This window comes from Piliocolobus tephrosceles, chromosome 1 (genome assembly GCF_002776525.5).
Source record: "Piliocolobus tephrosceles isolate RC106 chromosome 1, ASM277652v3, whole genome shotgun sequence".
In the NCBI taxonomy this organism is placed as follows: domain Eukaryota; kingdom Metazoa; phylum Chordata; class Mammalia; order Primates; family Cercopithecidae; genus Piliocolobus; species Piliocolobus tephrosceles.
The window spans coordinates 61,651,821-61,672,788 of record NC_045434.1 but is presented as its reverse complement, the minus strand read 5'-3'; the positions used below and the strand labels follow the sequence as shown (position 1 = coordinate 61,672,788).

General features: G+C 47.1%; 1 protein-coding gene across 2 annotated transcripts in view; it reads right to left on the bottom strand.

The window, feature by feature from the left end:
* The window catches only part of NFASC (neurofascin), a 197,011-nt gene extending 179,073 nt beyond the window's left edge, over window positions 1–17,938 (bottom strand). For both annotated transcript variants that reach the window (XM_023186935.2, XM_023186936.2), the window contains exon 1: window positions 17,814–17,938. In XM_023186935.2, coding sequence (XP_023042703.2) covers window positions 17,814–17,920 — 107 coding nt within the window. In that variant the 5' untranslated portion in view covers window positions 17,921–17,938. The remainder of the gene's footprint in view (window positions 1–17,813) is intronic.
* Between the last annotated feature and the right edge of the window lie 3,030 nt (window positions 17,939–20,968).

The window sequence follows — 20,968 nt, the reverse complement described above, 5'->3', positions numbered from 1 at the left end:
GGTGTGAGCCACGGTGCCCAGGCATGGGCCTCATTTTTGTTTTGTTTTATAAACTCTTTATGTTGAAGAAGTCAGCAGATAGAGTGCCAAAGTTTTATACAAAGTCAGCTTAATTAACCTATAGTCACAATTCACATAGTGTTATAAGCATTATATGTATAGATGTGAGAATAGTATCTCCAACTAGCTTAACAACTGTGCCTCTAAACTGTATTGTATACATTTTAACTGTAAAAGTGTTCATGATACATACTTTGTACATACGAACTTTTTTCCACAGTAGACATAATTTGGCTTATAATTTTGCCTTCCCCCCTCCTTGAAATATACAATATTGAGTAATTCAAGAAACAACTTTCTCATTGAGATTTTGTAACTTGTGTTGAAATTTCCTATCCACAAGAGATCACTGGAAAGTTGTTGGAGCCGTCACCCCATGGCAGAGTAGAAAGGATGGCCCAAGATGTTCTCTCACGTCCAGCTGGTTGCCTTTTTGAGGTCTCTTGTTGCATCAAAGTGCCTACAGGAGGATTACCCAACCACTGGCGAGGACCAATACCTAATCCCCAGGTTGAGTGCACAGCCTTGTGCCATGTGCCATGTACCATAGTGGCCTCAGAGAAGGCTGTGTGGGCAGGCTCCTGGGCCTCATTTTTAAATCAGAAGTCATCCCTTCCTCCTTCCATCCTGTGTCCCTGTAAGTGTGGCCAGCATGAAGGCAATTAGGGCTTAAAGATAACTGGACGGTCCATTTCTTCTGAATTCCAGCCCCTTCCCCCATGGAGATATAACCTCATGAACTTTTCGGGAGCAAGAGTCAGAGGTCTCAGCCTATCACACAGGTTGGTGTGCAGTGGTACAATCATAGCTCACTGTGACCTGAAACTTCTGGGCTTAAGTGACCCTCCTGCCTCAGCTTCCCAAGTAACTAGGACTATAGGTGTGCCACCACGCCTAGCTGATTTTTAAAAAATTTTTTGTAGAAATGGTGTTTCGCTATGCGGCCCAGGTTGGTCTCAAATTCCTGGCCTCAAAGGATCCTCCTGACTGGGCCTCCTAACGTGCTGGGATTATGGGTATGAACCACCATGCCTGGCCAGAGCTCCATCTTTCAAGGTTCCACCCCAAATCTCCTCCTTTAAGTCTTTCTAGGTACAACAGATTAAAATGTCCTCTCCCTTTCCTAAACTCCAGGAGCTCCTGTGGTCTGAACCAGCCATTTGCAGTTGTTCTTTATTTTATTTTTTGAGATGGAGTCTCGCTCTGTCACCCAGGCTGGAGCACAGTGGCACAATCTCAGCTCACTGCAACCTCCGCCTCCCAGGTTCAAGCAATTCTCCTGCCTCAGCCCCCCGAGTAGCTGGGATTATAGGTGCTTACCATCATGCCCAGCTATTTTTTTTTTTTTTTGTATTTTAGTAGAGATGGGGTTTCACCATGTTGGCCAGGCTCGTTTTGAATTCCTGACTGATAGAGCAGGAGCACCATCATCTCAGACATACACTGCCACTTTAAGTTCCAGCTCCCTTTCTAGCCTCATGCATATCAAGGAAATCATTTCTCTTCTAACCACAAGCAGCCAGAAAGAACAGACAGTAAAACACAGATAAGACAACTTGGGCACAGAGGGAAGTAGGGGGAATGTCCCTTGGGTAACCACCAAACTTCAGCCTCATACAACGGGCCCCAGTAAAACAGTGGGCCTTAATAAGCACATTCCTTGCTCTTCAGGTGCACTAAGATAGGGAAGCTAAAAGCAGACTCGAGGGATATGCCTGCAGCTACAGAAAGAGGTATGGGAACAGACACACAACTCTCCCTCCCAGATAAGCACAACAAAGAGACACAGAAGCAGTCCAAGCCTCTGATAAACGCTCTCATCCAGAATCCTTAAAAACTCTTAGTCTGTAAGAGAGTGTGGTTCTGACCTAACTCAGCCAGCTGCCCCTCTCAAGTTTATTTAAAATAAACCTGTCCCTGTTGACTGAAAAGCCACCCTTCGTGTTTCTCTCCTCTTTCTTTAATTCTTACACTGACCCCAAGTGATCTACCCGCCTCGGCCTCCCAAAGTGCTGGGATTACAGGCATAAGCCACGGTGCCCGGCCTGCAGTTGTCCTTTAGTACCTGCGTAGTTATCTTTACCATGCATGGATGCCTGGCATACTTTCTCTACTGGAATACAAGGTTTTTAAGGCAAAAACTGCCTGTTTGTCTCACTGTAATACCCACAGTATCTAGCATACAATTAAGCACTTATTTGAGGCCAAAAACATTTCACGGTTGCTCACCAAAGCCATCAGGTGTACTTGAATAAGGCAGAGCATGAAGCTACCCTCAGGAAGGGAAGTGGGGCAAGAATATAACAGCTAACCTTCACAGGGCACTTCTAATTTGCCAGGCACTAGGCAAAGGGGTTCATGTGCATTACTTATTTTAATCCTAACAATCCATGAAGGGTAGGCCCTACTTAACTCTCCACTTTACAAATGAAAATTAGAGAAGACATAAGTCATTTGCCAAAGATCACACAACTGATGAACAGAGAGCCAAACGGAAACCCACGCAGTGTGGTTCTGGGCCCTGGTTCTTGCTCCATATTCTATTTCCAAGACCAGATGCATGCACTCTGGCATTGCACAATGTAGCCTTAGAGAAACAAACCTGGGGCCAGGCAAGGTGGCTCATGCCTGTAATCCCAGCACTTTGGGAGGCCGAAGTAAGCGGATCACCTGAGATCAGGAGTTCAAGACCAGCCTGACCAACATGGAGAAACCCCTTCTCTACTAAAAACCTCTGTCTCTACTAACTTTGTAAAAATACAAAATTAGCCGGGCGTGGTGGTGCATGCCTGTAATCCCAGCTACTTGGGAGGCTGAGGCAGGAGAATTGCTTAAACCCAGTAGGTGTGGGTTGCAGTGAGGTGACCCGAGATGGTGCCATTGCACTTCAGCCTGTGGAACAAGAGTGAAACTCCATGAAAGAAAGAGAGAAAGAGAGAGAAAAAGGAAGGAAGGCAGGAGGGAGGGAGGGAGGGAGGGAAGGAAGGAAGGAAGGAGGGAAGGAAGGAGGGAAGGAAGGAGACCTGAGAAGGGAAGAAAGGGGAGAAGGCAGACAAATGATTTGGAGCAAAAACAGTCTGAGCAACACACAGAGGAATTAGTATACGTGAAACTAGAAAAGTCAAAATAAGATTGGTGGATTGTATCAACATCAACATCCTGGTTGTGAGAGTGTACTATGATTTTGCAAGATGTTACCCTTGGGAGAAATGGCGTAAAGGCACATAGGATCTCTCTGTATTATTTCTTAAGTGGATTAACCATCTCAATAACATGTTCAATTAAAAAAGGAAATAGTCCCAGCAAGCAAAATATCTTTAGCCATTGCTGAGTAGTCCTTGGCCTATATTGGTCTGTCCCCAACACACCAGCATCTGGGTAGGCCCTGGATGATGTCACCAGCCTGCTGAGAAACAAAGGATTCTTGCTCTCAGAAGCCCCAGCTGCAACTTTTTATGGTGCCATATAAAAGCTCCCTCTTTATTTGTCAAGGTTTCAGGAACACAGAGGAACCATGGGATGTGTTCAGAGAGGATTTTCCTAGTCTGACTCAGAATGGAGCCAGCACCTGACCCAGCCCTGACCCACTCCCACATCAGCCTTCCAGGAGGGCCCAGCATACAGCATTCATTCCTTTAAGCCTCAGCTTCCTTCCACACCATTGGCAGACAACTCCCATCCCATGTGTCTGAGCAAGGCAACACACTGATGGCCCCACTGCTGAGGGCAGCCAGATGGAGGAGGAAAGGAGGCAGGATCCTGGGGGCCCACCAGCCAAACCCATCCAAGCCCCAGTAGTTCATGAAGCCCATCCATGTCCCAGAAGCCCACTAGGCTTCATGCTGATTCCTAAAATAAAAGGACAGGTTGTGCTGGAATAACCACAGGTCAGTGGGAATAAAAAGATTAAGCATTAAAACCCCAGGCCTCTGTGGTCAGATGGAGCATTTAATGGTGTTACACAGAATGAGTGAGGCTTCTGGGTGACAGAGGATTGTTTTTGGCCCAAGCCTAACTGGAAATTTCTATTCCAACCAGAGGGGTAACATACTGACCATGTACACTCAAAAATGGGAAAAAGAGTTTTCAGACAGAGAAAGCTTTACGGACATTCAAAGAGAAAGAAGGAGAAAGCCACAGTGTAAAAGCGGGGACTTAGCAGAGCACAAATTGAAGCAAAACAATAGTTAAACCCTCTGTACTTTAAGTAAACTTTGAACAATTCATAAGCAAAGCTTAAGAAAGTTCTGGGTGGTGTAAAACTGGCCCTGAAGAATTTCATGAAATACATAAGAGAAGAATCAGCCAAATTAGAAGATATCAAGAGAACAAATGTGGACCAGATATGCTTAGTCAGACCTCAGGGAGAAGCATTAGAAATGTGTATTGGAAGCCCATTGCATGTCTGCAGTTCCTAGGTAATCAGGCTTGAGTCTCCAATCTGGTGAGCTATATATTGTTCTCTTTTCAGTGTGGGTTCAGCTAGCCTCAGCAAATATCTGATAAGGTCTTGAGATAAAGATCTACTCCAGGTACAGATGGATAAGCACCTGGACAGGGGCTCCACCCGCTAACTGGTCAGACCACGCAAATCAACCCTCCCTGTTTTCTTTTACTGAAGAGCTTAACTAGGGTGACTTCTGCCAGGAAGTGCCCTTGCAATAGCATCACTGCAGAAGCCAAAGGGGTGGACAGGAGGAGAGCAGACATCAGGCCTCCTCTCAGTACTAAACCTACTGGAGGAGAGGAGTCACCGACCCCTCAGGATGGGGGGACTGGCATCAGGTGATGCAAACATTCTGCTGACATCACACCTGGAAGTAAGATGGTTAGGGAAGGCTCATGGGGTTGTCCCCCTTGTATGTTCCCATTTTCTTTTAGTACCACAACCAAAAGTAAACCTGTAAGTGAAACAGACCAATGCTGGGTTCAATGGCTCTGTCAAGCAGAGAGGGGACAGTGGTGGCAGGTGGCGATTCTTCTATGGGGAAGATGTCACAGCCTCAGCCTCAGGGCTTCAAGAGCACTGAACAGTGGCTTTATGGTGTCAGCCGAGACTCACAAAGCTCCCATGCTGTCAGATCCTAACATTCCCTAATAGAAGACTGGAGTCTCTGTGATACTCAGACTCTTATCTCACTAATTAATACAAGCAACAGCCAAACAAAGAGGCTTCTCAAACAAAGGGACCATCAACCTGTGCTGGAACCCAGAGTTTCCCGATAGGTAAGGAGCTGGGATTAGGAGATTTTGGAATCAGATACACCCATGTGCTACGTGGAGCAAGATGGTTCCCCTTCTGAGCTTCCATTTTCTCAGTGTAATGGGAATAATAACGTCCAGTCAGGGTTGCAATGAGTCAATGAGATGACAAAGTCAAGTATCTAGGACAGTCGCTGATACAGAGTAGGTGTCCAGTCAATTGTATGTCCCATAGCCTTCTTGCTATTCTGTAGATGCAGGCACACATAGTGAGTGAGACCCCAGACGGTCTGTTAAGACATGAGTCAGAGGGTTAACATTATAGCTTAGCCCTGCCACTTTGGAAATGAATTCTTATACAACCATTTATCTGTACAACACTAGCATTTACAGGACCACTTCTCTACAACTACTTAAACCACCCTATTAAGTGGGCATTAGTATCCTCATTTTACAACTGAGAAAATGAAAGCTAAGGAAGGTTGAACAGTTTGTGCTAGTCACTTTAGCCCCAGTCTTCTGATCCCTAATTCAGTCTCTGCCCCAACCTGCTGCCACCAGAATAATCATCCATTTGGTATATATTTACTGAAAGCTGACTTAGTTCCAGGCACTGGACACCCACTTAGAGTCACTATTCCAAGAGTAGAGCTAGCCTGCTCTAAGCCAGCCCCATTCTTTGATCCCTCATGGGTGATGGTGGATCTACAGGAGTGGTGGCCAGGGCCATCAGTGCAGGTGGTAGTTATGGCACCAAGTGACAGAGCCATTGGCATCATGTTGTAATCAACCGAATGAACCACCCACACATCACAGAACTACTACTACTGTGGTGCAGGTGTTAGTAATATGCTGTAAGACACTCTCTGACCTCAAGCCACTTATAGTCTCTAGTTGTAAGGAAGATAGAGCCAGGTGAAAAGCACAGCAGAAGGAGGAGAAAAACTGTCCGGTGGTTCTCAGATTGGGCTATATAGTAGAATTACTTGGAAGGCTTTACAATATCCCAGTACCTAGACCCAACCCTCAGAGATTGCAATTTATTTGGTACAGGTGGGTCTCAGGTATTGGCAAATTGTAAGATCTCCCCAAGTGATGTTACCATGTTGGCAGGGTTAAGAACCCATGTTTAGGGCCTTGTACATCAAAGCGCAGTTTGCAAACTGGCAGTACTGGCATTACCTGGGACCTTGTTGGAAATGCAGAATCTCAAACCCAATCCAGACCTGCTGATTCTGAATCTACATTTTAACAAGATCCCAGGTGATCTGTGTGCATGTGGAGGACTGAGGGGCACTATGTGGAAGATGGTGAAGGGCAGACTCCTCCCTGCGAGTCAGCCAGAAAAGTCCTTCCCCAACCCCAGCTGGGATATGCAGCCCACCCACTCCCCACCAGGCAGGGCACACCCCAAGACAGTAGAGCCAGGGGCCTGGGTGATCATGGGGAGCTATATCACCAAGCTCTGCTTCTCTTGCTCCTCCAGAGCTGCACCTGGGGCTGCATCATGGGGCTCCATGTGCCAGAGCTGATGGAGACCCAACAAACCTCTTCTGTGACTAAACGGAAGTCTGAGAGCAAGGCTCTGTCACCATTTAAGTGACAAAAAGAAAAACAAGTTTCTTCCCTTTCCACAGTCCTCTTCCCCAATGTCCCTACTCTCTTCTAAGTGCTCTTCACCATGGAAGAGGAGAGGTGAGCTCAGGACAGCCCTGCCTCTATATAGCCCAGTGAGAGAGCAAGCTGCCTGACCAACCATAAAGGCAGTTCTGTTACTGTAGGCATGGAGGTGGCTGGTACCAGCTAAACCATTCCCTCATGAAGGAGGGAATCCTTGAGAGGCCAGACAGGGACACGCATGTAATCTGGCCCCTCCAGCACCCTGCACCCCACTCACAGCTCTGGATCCCTGCTACCGCCTTTGTCTTTGTTTTTCCCTATCAGTTTTGTGTGTGTGTGTGTGTGTGTGTGTGTGTATGTGTATGTGTGTGTGTTTCATATGTGCCTGCCTTTGCTCTCCCATTAGACTGGGAGCAACCATCTTCAGCTCCTCCTTTGTCACTGCCTGCAGTACTGAGCACAGAGACTTATGCCCAGCAGGGGCTCAATAAATATTATTTGTATTCATGTGCACACATTTTCTAGGGGTCAAATCCACTGCTCCATGCTAACAAAGAGTGACTCACAAGCAGGCATTTATTAGGGATTACCATCAGCACATTGAGATTCTATTGGAGAAAACAAGAAGACAATAAGAAATACCTCCAAAAAGCATGCACTCTGGTTTAGGAAATCAGACTTATATATAGCAAGCCTAAGACCAGAGACACAGGAAATCAAGCATGTTTATGGTAAGGTTAGGCAGGCCTATGGAGGCTGGCATGTGCCAACACCATGGAAATTTTCTGCTCTAGTCTTTTGACAGATTATTATTACTTACCTCTTGCTTGGCATTTGTAAGCATTTATCACCCTTTGATACTTCTAACACTCACTCTTCCTTGGGGCAAAAATGGTTCAGAAAAACAAAAACAAAACAGAAAAAGGCTCACCTGTACCCCCACCCTGGGCCACGTCCACTACACCAAATAAATAGGATGACTGTAAAGATACACAGAGTTGCAATGGGAGCTGGATCAGGACTGGGAACCTTTCCCTGCTGAGATGTCTGCAAACATCTGACACCACAGCACATTATTTGTACCCCACCTCAACCTACAGCCAGCTTTTCAGGGCCATAAACACCACATAACTTTCCCATTCCAGGCTCCAAAAAGTCTTAGATCAGGTCCCTGAGACCCCAGCCAGAATGCAAGGAGCCTTCTCTCTGTCTTTGAATGGAAAACTTGCAGGGCATCATGTATGGTTGTTCTCATTTTGAAAACAAGAAAGTCAGGGCAAAACTCACAGCCAGACGCAGATTTCAGCTTGGATTCAGCATGGGGCTTTCTCCAACAATTTGTCAAACTTACCCCCACTCAAAAGTCCACCTTACTCTAAGTCAAAGAGACTTAGGTATGAGGATCAATAAGGAGATGTAAGTGGCAAAGGTCAAAGATTCTGACTCTGTAGAGCTGTGTAGTTCAATACAGTAGACTAGCCACATGTAGTGATTTAAATTTAAATTTAATTTTAATTTAATTCAAAATTCAATTCTTCAGTCATATTAGCCACACTTCAAGTGCTCATGTACTTAGTGGCTTAATTATGTTAGACCATGCAGATACAGAATATTTCTATCATCAAAGAAAGTTCTATTGGACAGCACTAATATAAAGCATTTATATGTTTCATGTGAAGTAATGAGTAGGGTGTTCTGGGAAGTTCTGCTGTTCTCCCCTGGTTTGTTGGGGGAGGTTTTAGGTGTTCTGTGAAATGTTGAATAGTGGGTGTGCATTTTCATAATGAAAGAAGCAATGTGCTGGGATTCTCATGTAAACACAAATATTCTAAGGCAACACTTACAAGGCTACAAATTGGGTCATCTTAGCATGTATACGTGGACACACAGTCTCTCCATACTTTTGCTTTCATCACAAGGACTATGAAGTCAGATACTGTAACTAGTTTACTTACAAAAAGCCCACATGCTGCCTAGTCCTAGCCAGAATCATTCTCCAGATCCCTTGGCTGGTTCTAAGCATTCCCCAGCTTTACTTTCCAACTCAGCATCACTGAAGAGAAAAATCTCTCAGGTCAGGTCAGCACTCTGGACAGCGACAAGCTCTTTCCTAGTGTATTTCAGCACTTCCCTCTGCCCCAAATGCCCCTTCCGAAGGAACTATCCCCTCAGAAACCACCAGGTGCCTGGAAAGGGACTTCCCACCCACTTCTTTTAACACCACAATCTTGTTGTCTTCAGAGCAAGACAGTGTTCAGCTATGAAGCTTCAAATACTCCTCACCAACTCCAAAAAAAGTCACTCCTCAGTTAGCAAGCTAAGGTTCGCTACAGTCTGGCCCCAGACTGCTCCTTCCACTGTTCCAGCCTGGCCAATTCATCATGTCTGACCAAACTAGCTGTTTCCCTCTTCTAGCCCTTTGAGTGGGCACTCCTTTCCCCACCAGAAATGCCATTTTCTTATCTTTGCCTATTCAGGCCCTATCCATCTCTAGACGCCCAAGCCAACCCCCACTTCTCTTCAGAACCTTCCCCAAAGACTTTAATTTACACTGATTTCCTCTGTTCTCTGACATCCCAAAGCACTTCTAGATTAGATCATCCTTTAGAAACTTAATTACCTACCAATAATCTTGTATCATTACCAGGTTCATATGTGAGTTTTGCCAGAACTAGCTTTTGCCAGCAACCAACCATGCAGCCACAAGTCAGTCACGCCACACTTCTGAGTCTTCATTTCTTGATTAGTAAAATAACTACCTTGAACTAAAACATTTCTAACATTTTTTTGAGTTGAGGATTCTCTCAGAACAAGTTTCCACCTAGAAGAGTGCAATGCACATAGGAGGGTCTTCAAATAATAACTGCAGATGCAATGAATATCTTACAAAAACAAAACCAGAGCACATCCCAGGGCTGAGGCCAGGCAGAGAATCCTGGTTTAGCTCCCAATGTGGATGACAAAGGCTTCAATTCCACTCAGTGTGTGATGATAATCAGAAAGATATCTAGTTTCTGTCCTTACCTACGTCAGCACAGGAGAATCATCTATGGCCTTGGAGGCATTTTCCTCCATAAAGGCATTCACCTCCAACACGTGGAAAAATACCACACAATGGGTATTATAACAATGGGAGTGACAACAATGTCTTGCATATAAATTTCTCTATATAGGCCAGCCAACACCTGACAGCAACATACTAACTTCATTTACTAATTACACACAAGCCCAAACAGACTAGGAAAAGTAACAAGAAGCATAAACATTGGTGGTGCCCCCAAATAAAACTTTGGCTGGTCTCACAAATAAAGATGTTCCAAGAGTCCGGTGGCGGGGAGACAGACTTAAAATTTTACCTCAATATTATACTTCCTGTCAAAATGATAGATAGCTATAATACCTCCTCATAATTAACATCCTGTTATTCTCAAATAATTTGGCTTATGGTCAACACACAGTAAGATATAGGGGAGATTCTTCCATCTTTGAACAAGAAAAAAGGCCTAGAAACATTCAATAACTTTTACATTGCAAATAAAGATAAAACTAGAAACAGACCTAGTTGGAACAATTCTACTAATATAGGCACCACACACACACACACACACACACACAGACACACATGCACACACATATCCAAATACACAACTCAGATAATTCTTAGTAATACAAAGAAAAGAGTGATGAAATTCTCTGACCCTGAAATTGGAGCTTTCACCAAAGAGTTGTTTAAAATGCTACTGCCAAAGCAAACTGGCCAGCATTAGTAAAGAAAAAGGGAATTTTCATCACTGGGAAAATTCTTGGAATTGCTCTGCCAGCCATTTACTCTCATCCCAGAAAATCACAAGATCTGAGAACAAAACTTAGCATCTGGTCAATCCACTCCAGTTGGCTTAAACTGGATCCAGGAAAGGCCTAAACTGGCCTTCAGCATGAAGGCCAGAACTCTCCCATCCTAGGAGGCCTTTCCCAGAGCTGGGCATCCTTTGTGCTCAGAGAAGCAAAGCAGGGAGACGGCAGTGCAACCAGGTTAGAAGAGTAAAGACTAGCACTCAGGGTTCTCTATGATTTTGTCTCCATATACCGCTCCAGACACATCCCTCACTACTGAATTACAGGCACCTGCCACCCAAACCATGCCATTTACCTTCATAAATCAAAGATCCTCTGCATAGTCCTGCCTTTGCACATGGTTTTTCTCTAGTAGTCTTGGAAGAAGTCTTCAAGTCTTGATATCTCAAGACCCATCGGCCAGGCACTGTGGCTCACTCCTGTAATCCCAGCACTTTGGGAGGCTGAGGTGGGTGGATTACTTTAGGTCAGGAGTTCAAGACCAGCTTGACCAACATGGTGGAACCCCATCTCTACTAAAAATATAAAAATTAGTGGGGTGTGGTGGTGCACACCTGTAGTCCTAGCTACTTGGGAGGCTGAGGCAGGAGAATCACTTGACCTGGGAGGTAAAGGTTGCAAGGTTGCAGTGAGTCAAGATCGCACCACTGTACTCTGGCCTGGGTGACAGAACAAGACCCTGCCTCAAAAAAAAAAAAAAAAAGAGACCCACCTCAAGTACTTCCTCTTGCAAAAGGCTTTTCCAGATCACTCAAGCCCAGTGTGATCTTCTGTCAGCTTTCTAGCACTTACTTTCTGGAATTAGCAAATATTACTTATATTTGGACACACATATCTTACCACCTATAGGGCAGGACACAGGGTCTCATAAGCCTCCACATTGCTCCAGCAGAAGATGTGGTACCCCTGACCCAAATAACAGGTGCTTGGTGATGATGATAAGAACAATCAGACCTTCTTAGGAGGTTCATCTGCCACCTAAAGTCAGAACTACGTATGAAGCTAAGTAGGTGGGGCTGGGTGGGGCAAGCAGAAACAGGCCAAAAGGGAACTCACTTGGAGGACCACTGTCCACACAGCCTTCCTCCAACTCTGGGTGCCAAGGACTTTTTTATTCTAGGACTGACTGGGAAATCCTTCCTTCCAACCCCTGAGCGGCTGATCCCAGGGTGTTTATCTCGTTAACTCTGTTTATTGTGATCCGGGTAAGAGGTTCTGAAGCTCTCCAAGCCCCTCTCTAATTAAATTCATTAGAACAGATTGGGGCTTTCTTTCTGGATCTCAAAAAAATTAACAACATGATTAGCATCATAATAAGGGGGGAGAGGGGCTGCCAGGGAGGCCTTTCAGGAGGGGCTGGGCCAGTCTGGGAGGGGAGGCGTGAGGAGGAGCAGGTGAAGGAGGAGAAGGCAGATGCTAAGACAGCTGCTTCCTGGAGGAAGAGAGCAGCAGGAGCTGGGAGGGGATGATAGGGACGTGAGGGGATGACCCCACCATGCCCCAGGCACTCCAACTTTTTCATGGCACTGTATGTGGGAGAGGAAAGTCAGGACAAGAAATTAATCAATGACATAAATCCCAAAAACACGGACTGTGGGACAGGAACTTGCAGCAATCTTCTAATTTTACAGAGAAAGAAATCCATTTAACAATGGGGCCAGAAGTTGAAGACCCCTCATACCTTTTATGATGATGTCCTTTTCCTGCAAGACTTTGCTGCATGGACCAGGGAGAAGGTGGGGTGAGGGTAGAAGAGAACAGGCAGGATGAGGCAGGTCACTTCTTTCCCAGAGAATCTGAACCCAAGTTTTTGCTTATACACCTGATGATTCCTTCATCTAGAATACTCTCTGCTTCTCTTCCATATCCAAATTCTGCCAATTCTTCGAGACTCAGTTCCATTCCCACCACCTCTGTGTACAGCAGTTAGCATCTGATGAATATTTACTACCAGCTAAGTATTACATTGGGCCTTTCACTATCCTCTCACATTTAATCTCTGTAACAGCCCTGCGTGGTTCATATTAATATCCCCATTTTGCAGATGAGCTGCAGCTATGCAGCTAGCAAGTGGAAGAAGCAGGGTCTGAACGCAGATCTGTCTGGTCGCAAAGGCTGAATGGTTTCTACTATGCCGTGTCACCTCCGTGACTCCAACAACTGAATCTAACTAACAGATGATGCTTTTCTTTGAAATTTTACTGTCCAGGGTCCGAGGCACCAATGAAGATTTAATTAGACCCTGTATTGTCTTGTTCTCAAGGTGTTTTACATGTCTCAGTCTTATTTCTTCTATCTGAAAGCAGGAACCACAGAAAGCAGATACTTTACATCTTTCAGAATAAAGTAAGGCACTCTAAAATGTTTTTTAACTGAGCCCTTCTAACAGATTTTCCTAGAAAGCCTTGTGCATGTGGAAAAAACATCTAGCTTTTTATTTTTCTACCTGGGGTTGGGTGGTGGGGTGGGAGGCGGGGCTCAGTACAATATATGGGAGAGGAGCATAGGCTTTGAAGTCAAACAAATAAAGGTTTAGATTCTAGCTCTGTGACTCACCTGTTCTGTAATCTTCAAGAAGTAACAGCTTCTCTGAATCTGTCATTTTCTGTGAAACAAGGATCCTAACAATATCTCATTTGTAGGTAACCCTTTCACGATGAAATGAAATGATGCATAGAAAGCACAGAGTAGGGTGCCTAGCACATAGAAAGAACTTGATAATGATGACTATTGTTATTATGCCACTTTTATTTTTTCTGGCTTGCCTCAAGACCTAATGAAAAAAGAGTGGCCTGAGAGTTTTCAAGCTGGCACAATCTTTGGGTCAGCAAAGCTGTGGAAGTGCCTACTCAAGCACCCAGCAGAACCATTAACTCCCAGGCCCTCTTCTGCAGTCCAGGGACCAGGTCATATGCATCCAACATCTGCCCTTACAGTTAGGCCTCAGCCCTTGCAGCTAGGCCTGGGCCTTAGCTGGGTATTGTAAGTGTCCAAAGGTTTGTCATCAACTTGCTCAAGCCAAGGCAGGGGTCTGTCCAGACAGTTTGGTGCAATCACTCCAAATCCTACTGCCCACTATGACCCCTCAGCCATGCTCCTACAATGCCAGGAATTCATCTAACCTCAATTACAGCAGTTCTTGTGCTGAGTTTTAATTTCGTTTCATTTCTGTGTCTCCAACTTGACTTACACGCCCAATAGCTTGCACAGTTCCCAACAGATTCAAAGGCTCAGGACACATTGATGAAATGAACAAACATGGGTGTGTGGGTGAAAAGAGGGGCTACTCAGACAGATGAAATTGAGAGTCTCTCTCCTTAGCTAATTTCCCAGTTCAGCTATCGGTATTTGTGGGAATCTGTGGTCAAGTGTATAGCTTCTAAGGACCTCTCCAGCTTACCAACAACTTCCCCTCCCCGTCAATGGCTCCCACCTGACTCTAGCCTTCCCATAATGCCAAATCCTTTCACACACAGCAGGGCTCACAATATTTTTCCTTGCCTTGTGTCTGAGCATAGACCTGTGTGTCTTCCCTACACACAGGTAGCTCCCAGAGCCTCTTTCCTCTGACTCACTGACACTCTAAGCATAGCCAGCCACACTTTACCCCTAAAATCCAAGAGCTTAGAAGATGGGATTGGGAGAGTCAAGCAGCCTTGAACTCATTGCAGAGCTCCCTCTGGTTATTCCCCTATCAGGTTGTAGCTGCATCTAGCTGGGTTCAGCTACACACAGAACATCCCCCCTCCAGCCCTTCATGCTGGGGATCTGACAACACCTTGAACCTCATCTTGTCCCCTACCTTTTTCCTGACAGTCAACTTCAGGGTCAGCCCTGAGCTACCATTCAGGATAGCATCAGCCAAGCCCTCTTCATAGCTGTGGAGGATAGGGTGCTGATACCACCAGAATTAAAGATCTGGCTATGTAACATCCCTATCCAGGTGCTCTCGCTCAAGCTTGTCTATGTTATTTGTCTGATCACCTGTCTTCCTCTTCCATTGCCCAGGAGCTTGGAGAGACTGGACCCTGGCTTACTTTTCATCTCTATGGTCTCAGCACCTAGCAGAGCACCACACTGTAGGGCTTAATGGATCTTTGTAAATGAGTAAATATGAAACTGGCCTTACGTTCCTCTCACTTCTCCCCTCCCCACCCCAAACATCACCCCAGCCAAACAGACTGAGAACTGAATTTTTCTGCTTCTCCCTCTCTGATTTCCTAAGAATTTCTTTTTCTAAAGACAAAGGGATGACTCTCACACCACAGCTCCTGCATGATCTTGAAGATCTCAGAGTGCCTCTGGCCTCCAAAAAAGCATGAGGGAGAAGAGTGGAGCCAGAGGTAGGAAACAAGTTGCAATAGACTGATCAGAGCCTTGGCATCCTGTCTCTCACTCACCACAGAAATCAGACCCTCCTCTGACCCACCTACCTCAGAAATGCAAAGCCAGAACCCCACCCCCAGCTCTCAGCCACCTCTTCAATGTGTGCCTGAAAGAACAAGCCCTTGTGAATGCAGCCAGTTCAGCCCACAGGGAGCTGGCTAGGTACAATTGGAAGGTCTTGCTCTGGCTCTCTGCGGAGCTGGCTCCTCCTTCCGTGTGCCTTGGTTTATTTCTCCATAGTCTTTCTGATGCCAAACAAGGGGGTGAGGGGTGAGATTCATTGCACAAAACTGGGAAATATGTACATTGTTATCAGAATCCCGCACTTCACCTGAGCTCCAATCAAGCATTTCAACATCAGAATCTTAACCCAATCAGCTCTCAACAACGGCTGCAGGTGATGCTTTCTCCCTATACCAGGAAAAGCTGGCAGCCCTGAGGCACTGATGCCAGGGAAAGTTTCCAGCCCCACCCCCACTCATGCTGGAGAGGGGACGGAGAAGGGTGACAAAGCAAGGGGCAGCCAGTCCCAGCAGCACATCCCCTTGCCGGCACTGCCTGAGGCCCATTCAGAGTTTACTGCATAGGAGCTGAAGGAGTCCAACCACTTGGATTCCTAAAGTGAGAAAGCCTTGCAGAGAAGGGAGAGGGTCTGTCTGCAATTTGCTCTTAATGCTCCAATGTAAGCCTCTGGGTTTCGTCTGAGGCCCCCAAGACAGGAATTGGGCTGCCATTCCCTGTTTCACAGTGGCAACCACAATTTCTGGGGCTAAGTGGGAGTGAGCCTCTTTCCTTATTGGCAGCATAATTCTCTCTCTCTCTCTCTCTCTCTCTCTATATATATATATATATATATATACACACACACACACACACACACACACACATACACACCCCTTCAGTTGAATCCAAAGACAAGGGGAGAAATTACTCCCTCCGAAGTGCCAGCTCAGTCAAGACAAAAGGTGAAATGTATTAGCTGCTTAGCAGGCCCCTGATCTCCTTCAGTTCTTCCTGCAATGCAATTCCACCACATCCAATCATCCCCAAACCAGAAGGAGGATAGATCTCTGCCTGCCTTCCTCCACTGCCCCCACCTCACAGTTGGTATGGCCCCTATCCCCAGAGGCTTCCAATCTTCACACACATTTTCCCTGGGCTATTCTCCTATTGCTTTAAGTTCTGTGGGCTCTGAGCTTGGCTTTGGATCCACACAAACAATTAAACTCCTGTCTAACCAGGTCTCAAAGCCCTGTGGCTTGCCCTTGCCTTGCTGGAGATTTGATTGCGGCCCAGCAGGGCCCAGCACATTTCCAAGGGTAGATGAGACATATTAGGCCCTCATGCCAGCGACACAGGCAGGCAGAAAAGGCGTATTGTCGTCCTCTCCCCCACACTGAGGGAGGAGGCATCTCTGCTCAACACACACACACACATGCATGTGCACACACACACACCACATGCCAAAATGCCAAGGAAGGAGTCAGGAGCAGAATCTGGCTTGGGACAGGATGGGGGCTGCCATGGGGACCAGATTCTAGGTGATTCAGCACTCTGCCCACTCTTGGCCCAGCCCATGGGCCACACTCATGACAGCTCCAGATGCCAAAGTGCTGACTTGGAGGCTGAAGCAGAATCTTTTCTAAAATCCAAAATTCTCCAGCCCTCCAGCAGGGCTCCTCATTCCGGCCCTTACATCAGGGCTCAGGCCAAGCCCTAGGAGGAGTCTGCTCAGTCATTCCCCTGGACTCTGCCCCTTCCCCATCCTAGTTTCCCAATGCCTAGCACCCCCTCCCCCAATTCATCTAGGAAACAAACCTGAACAGCTAGAGGACCAGGGCAGCTGCATGGCTGGAGAGGAACATAAGAGAGAGGCCTACTAACCCCCAGCATTCTTCTTCCCCAAGCCACAAATAGGATCAAATACGCAGAAAGGGGTTATATTCCACAACTGAGATCCCCATGCAGGGAAGGAGGGTCCAGGGACCACTGAGGGAGGGCTGGGTATAGGCTGTGTGGCTCCATACGGCACCAGGAAGGGCAGTGAGGAAAGGTGACGGGTGTCAGGCCAGCTAACAGCCAAAGAGGGAGAAGGCGGGGTTCTTGAGAGGGACTGTGATGCGGGAGGACACCAAGAGGCAGCTGGGAAGGGGCTGGGACAGGGCGTGCACAGGGGAACTGGGGGAGGACAGGAACTGTGAGGGAGCGAATGGAGACACAGGACACCAACTGGTAGGGGCATGAGATGGATAAGAGAATAGGGGAGGCAAGAAGGGGCTGATGTGTGCGGTAGGAAAAATAGGAGGCATGGGGTCATCCAAAGTGGGGTGTCGAGGTAAACAGAAGTACAAGGGCAGGCAGGGCTCACGGACGAGGCGGGGACAGAGAGGAAAGGGAAAGGGTTGAGGATGCGGGAAGGGGGAGGGGACGCGGCCAACGAGATAGAAAGGGTGTTGGGGGGGGCAAGGGGCTGGTAGTTGGACGGGGATGGGGTGGGTATATGGACAGAATCGGATGGATTCGGGGCAGGTGACAGTGTGGAGAGGGGAAGGGATGGGAATGTGGACGGAGGGGGAGGGGGACAGGTCAGGGGATGGAGACAGAGAGAGGAGGGCGGGAACAAGGGGGTGTCGCTAGGTGGGTTTCCATGACTCTCTACCCCCATCTCTCCGGTGTTCGCGCTCGCCTACCTCCAAGAGCTCGAGCTCCGGCCCTGGGCGCTGTCCGAGCTGTCCGCTGCCGGCGCCGCCACTTCCCCCGCGTCCCCTGCAGCGCCTCTCGCCGCCAGCCGCCGCATTAGGGCAGAGACCAGCCCGTGCGCGTCCCCGGGCGGCCGGCGCGCCCCCGACAGCCTGCGTGCGCGCCCCCACGCCCCTCCCTTCGCGCGCCGAGCGGCCGCGGAGCGGGGACCAGGACAGAGGCGGAGGGAAGGATGCTCCCGACGCAGCCCCGCCTGGCGCGCTGGGGAGCGGGTGCGCAGAGCCAGGGCCGGGAAAAAAAAAAAATCTTCCTTTCTCTTTTCACCTGAGCCCTCTTTGCAGGCTCGCCTTGAGAATGACAACAACTAGTCTCCCCCGTTTCCGTTCGCTGAGCACCTACTACGTGCACAACACACAGGAAGAGGTACACTGAAGCCCCAGCAGGATCGCATGTCTGTCCCTCCACCATAGACTGTGACTTGAGGGAGCAGGAAGTTGCCAGACAGCTTGTGTTCTCAGGGCCTAGCACAGAGACTTGTTTGTGGTAAACTCTCCAGTAACGTTTGTTGATTGGCAAGTCGTTGGATCCTGATTCGGGGATGTGAGAGGTTGTGACTACTATTAACAGTGCGGGGCTTTCTTTTAAAAATGGGAGATTTCCTCTGTCCTAGGGGGACTCAGGCCTCAGCCTTGGCTGGAGAACTATCTGACATGATAGCAAGACGTTTCTCTGTGGACCTCAGTTTCCACAACTGAACCATGAAACGTTGATTGGGTGGTCGCCCAAGGTCTCTTCTAGCTCTGACATGAAGACTGCATTATGTCCTGGCTAATGTGCACAGGACCTGAGCTCAGAATTATCACCTGAAATAGTGGAAAGATCCCAATTAGGGAATCATAGAATCTTAGTCTTGGAAGAGTACTTGGAAGCTTCTAGTTCAGCTCCTCATCCAAAACTACAGTCCCCTGCAACACCCTTCTGTGGCCCCATTCAAGGGCTAATTGGGTTCCTTTCTCTGTGCTCATAGCTCCTACCCTGGCACCACTGTCCTTTATTCTGGATGAGAACACCAAAGTTCAAGGAACCTGCCCAAGTAATAATTCAAAGCCCAGATGCATCTGACAGTGCCTAGTTAAAACTACTTTGCTATTTTAAGATGGGCCCTAAGATTTTTAGATTTCACCAATACTAGAATCTTCTAATATGGTCAAGTTGAAGGATCACAGGATTTGCCAAGAAAGTCCTGGCTTACCAGCAGGGTGAACTTGGGCAGTTCACTTAACCTCTCTAAGTCTTCTTTTTCCCATCTATAAAATGGGGTTAGAGTGAGCACAATGAGATAAGGCACTGAGCCAAAATGTTCTTTACAAATGTTAATTATTGTTTAGCCTTCCCTCCCCTTTCTTCATTATTTTTAAACAGCAAATACACGAAGGCCTAGAGAGATGGAAGATCACACAGTGGTTTGGTGGTTGAAACTGAATTGGGACTCAAGTTTCATGGCCTTAGTATAAAGAAATCAAGTCTGGGCCTGAAGGGAGCATGGAGACCCCTAGAGGTCCTGTGGGTGAAGGTGTTTCCTTGGGCACGGTGGTGTCCTAGAGCTGCAGGCAAGTCCTGATGGAGGGAGAGGCACCCCCTGCTGGTGATGGACTCTGGGGACTAAGAGGAGCCTAGACACCTTGCAGGCTGTTCTGCTGCTGTGTCAGGAACAGACTCACTCAGGACCAAGGGCAGAAAGTGGTTGCTTTTTTTCTTTCCTGACATTTATCTGGCCTTCCTGCTTCTTTTTCTTCCCTGGGTTTGCACCTCTAGTTCTGGCTGGAACCCTCAGCAGGCATGGACTTTCAACCCAGACCTGAAACCCCACTCACTGTGTCCTCTGTCATAGTGAATGGCAAGTCACAGGATTTTCACATTCCCTAGTGTCTCATTCCTCCCAACGAAATTCCATAAGCCCTGCCTCATCCTGGGCTCAGACCAAGAGAAAGCCCCAGGCATGAGTCTCAGGCACTTGAAGCCATCCTCTTCCACACTAGTCCCTAGGAAGTGTAGGGAAATTGGCAGATTCATGCATTACTGGTGGAGGTTTAACTTGGTATGGCCTTTTTGGGAGAGCAATACAGCAGTACCATCAAGACTTTAACTATACACTTGACCCATCCGTGCCACCTCAAAGAATTCAGCCTGCAGAATCACTGGCCCAATCCACAAAGATGTGTATGTACAAGGACATTCAGTGTGGCTCATCAAGAGGACAATGATTACATCCGTTATAATAATCCATGCAATAACACAGTTTTAACAATGATAACACACACACATTTGTTTTTTAAAAAGCAAGTGAATAATGACATGCAGGGAAGAAAGGTATTATCCTTTTCTGGGGGAAGAGGGAAAGCAAATTGGGAGACAGGGTGGGAAGAAGAGGAGAGAGGGAATGATGCCCTGGGCTAGTTTAGAAGGTGAGAGCAAAGGCCCTCAAGCATGCTAGGAGGGACCTAATTTTTATTGAAGCCTTTCACATACTAGGCCTTTTGCATATATTATGTCACTCAATCCTCAGAAACCCCAGTGAGTTGGGGATCATTGTCCCCAGTTTACTGATGAGGAAATAGATGCCTGGTGAGATTAATAAGAGTACAACATCACACAGATGGGGTGTGGTACAGTGTTAGCTTTGCCCTAAGAGAGATCTGACTTTTGCCCTTGGCTCTTGGGAGGTCATCTCTGAGTCCTTGGATTATCTCACCTGATAAGAGTGCCTTTATTTACCTGGGGGATTTGGGCCAAACCAGGTAGTCTATACTAACAATGATGGATGCTGGGGTCTTTGGGCATGTATCAGCTCAACCTCTGGAGGGGCTAGAAACTAAGGTCAACCACTTGGAGAGTCAGCCATGACTACATGACTGAGCCCCAGTGAAATCCCTGGACACTAAGGATTGGAAGAACTTCCCTGATTAGCAATATTTTGCATGTAGTGTCACACATTGTTCCTCGGAGACTTTAGTGCTGTCCCCAGCTTCATCAAGAGAGAACAACTGCAGTCTCTGCACATGAAACTCTCCTGGACTCCTCTTGACCTGTCTCTTCTTTTGGCTAATTCTAATCTGTATCCTTTTATTGTAATAAGCCACCATTA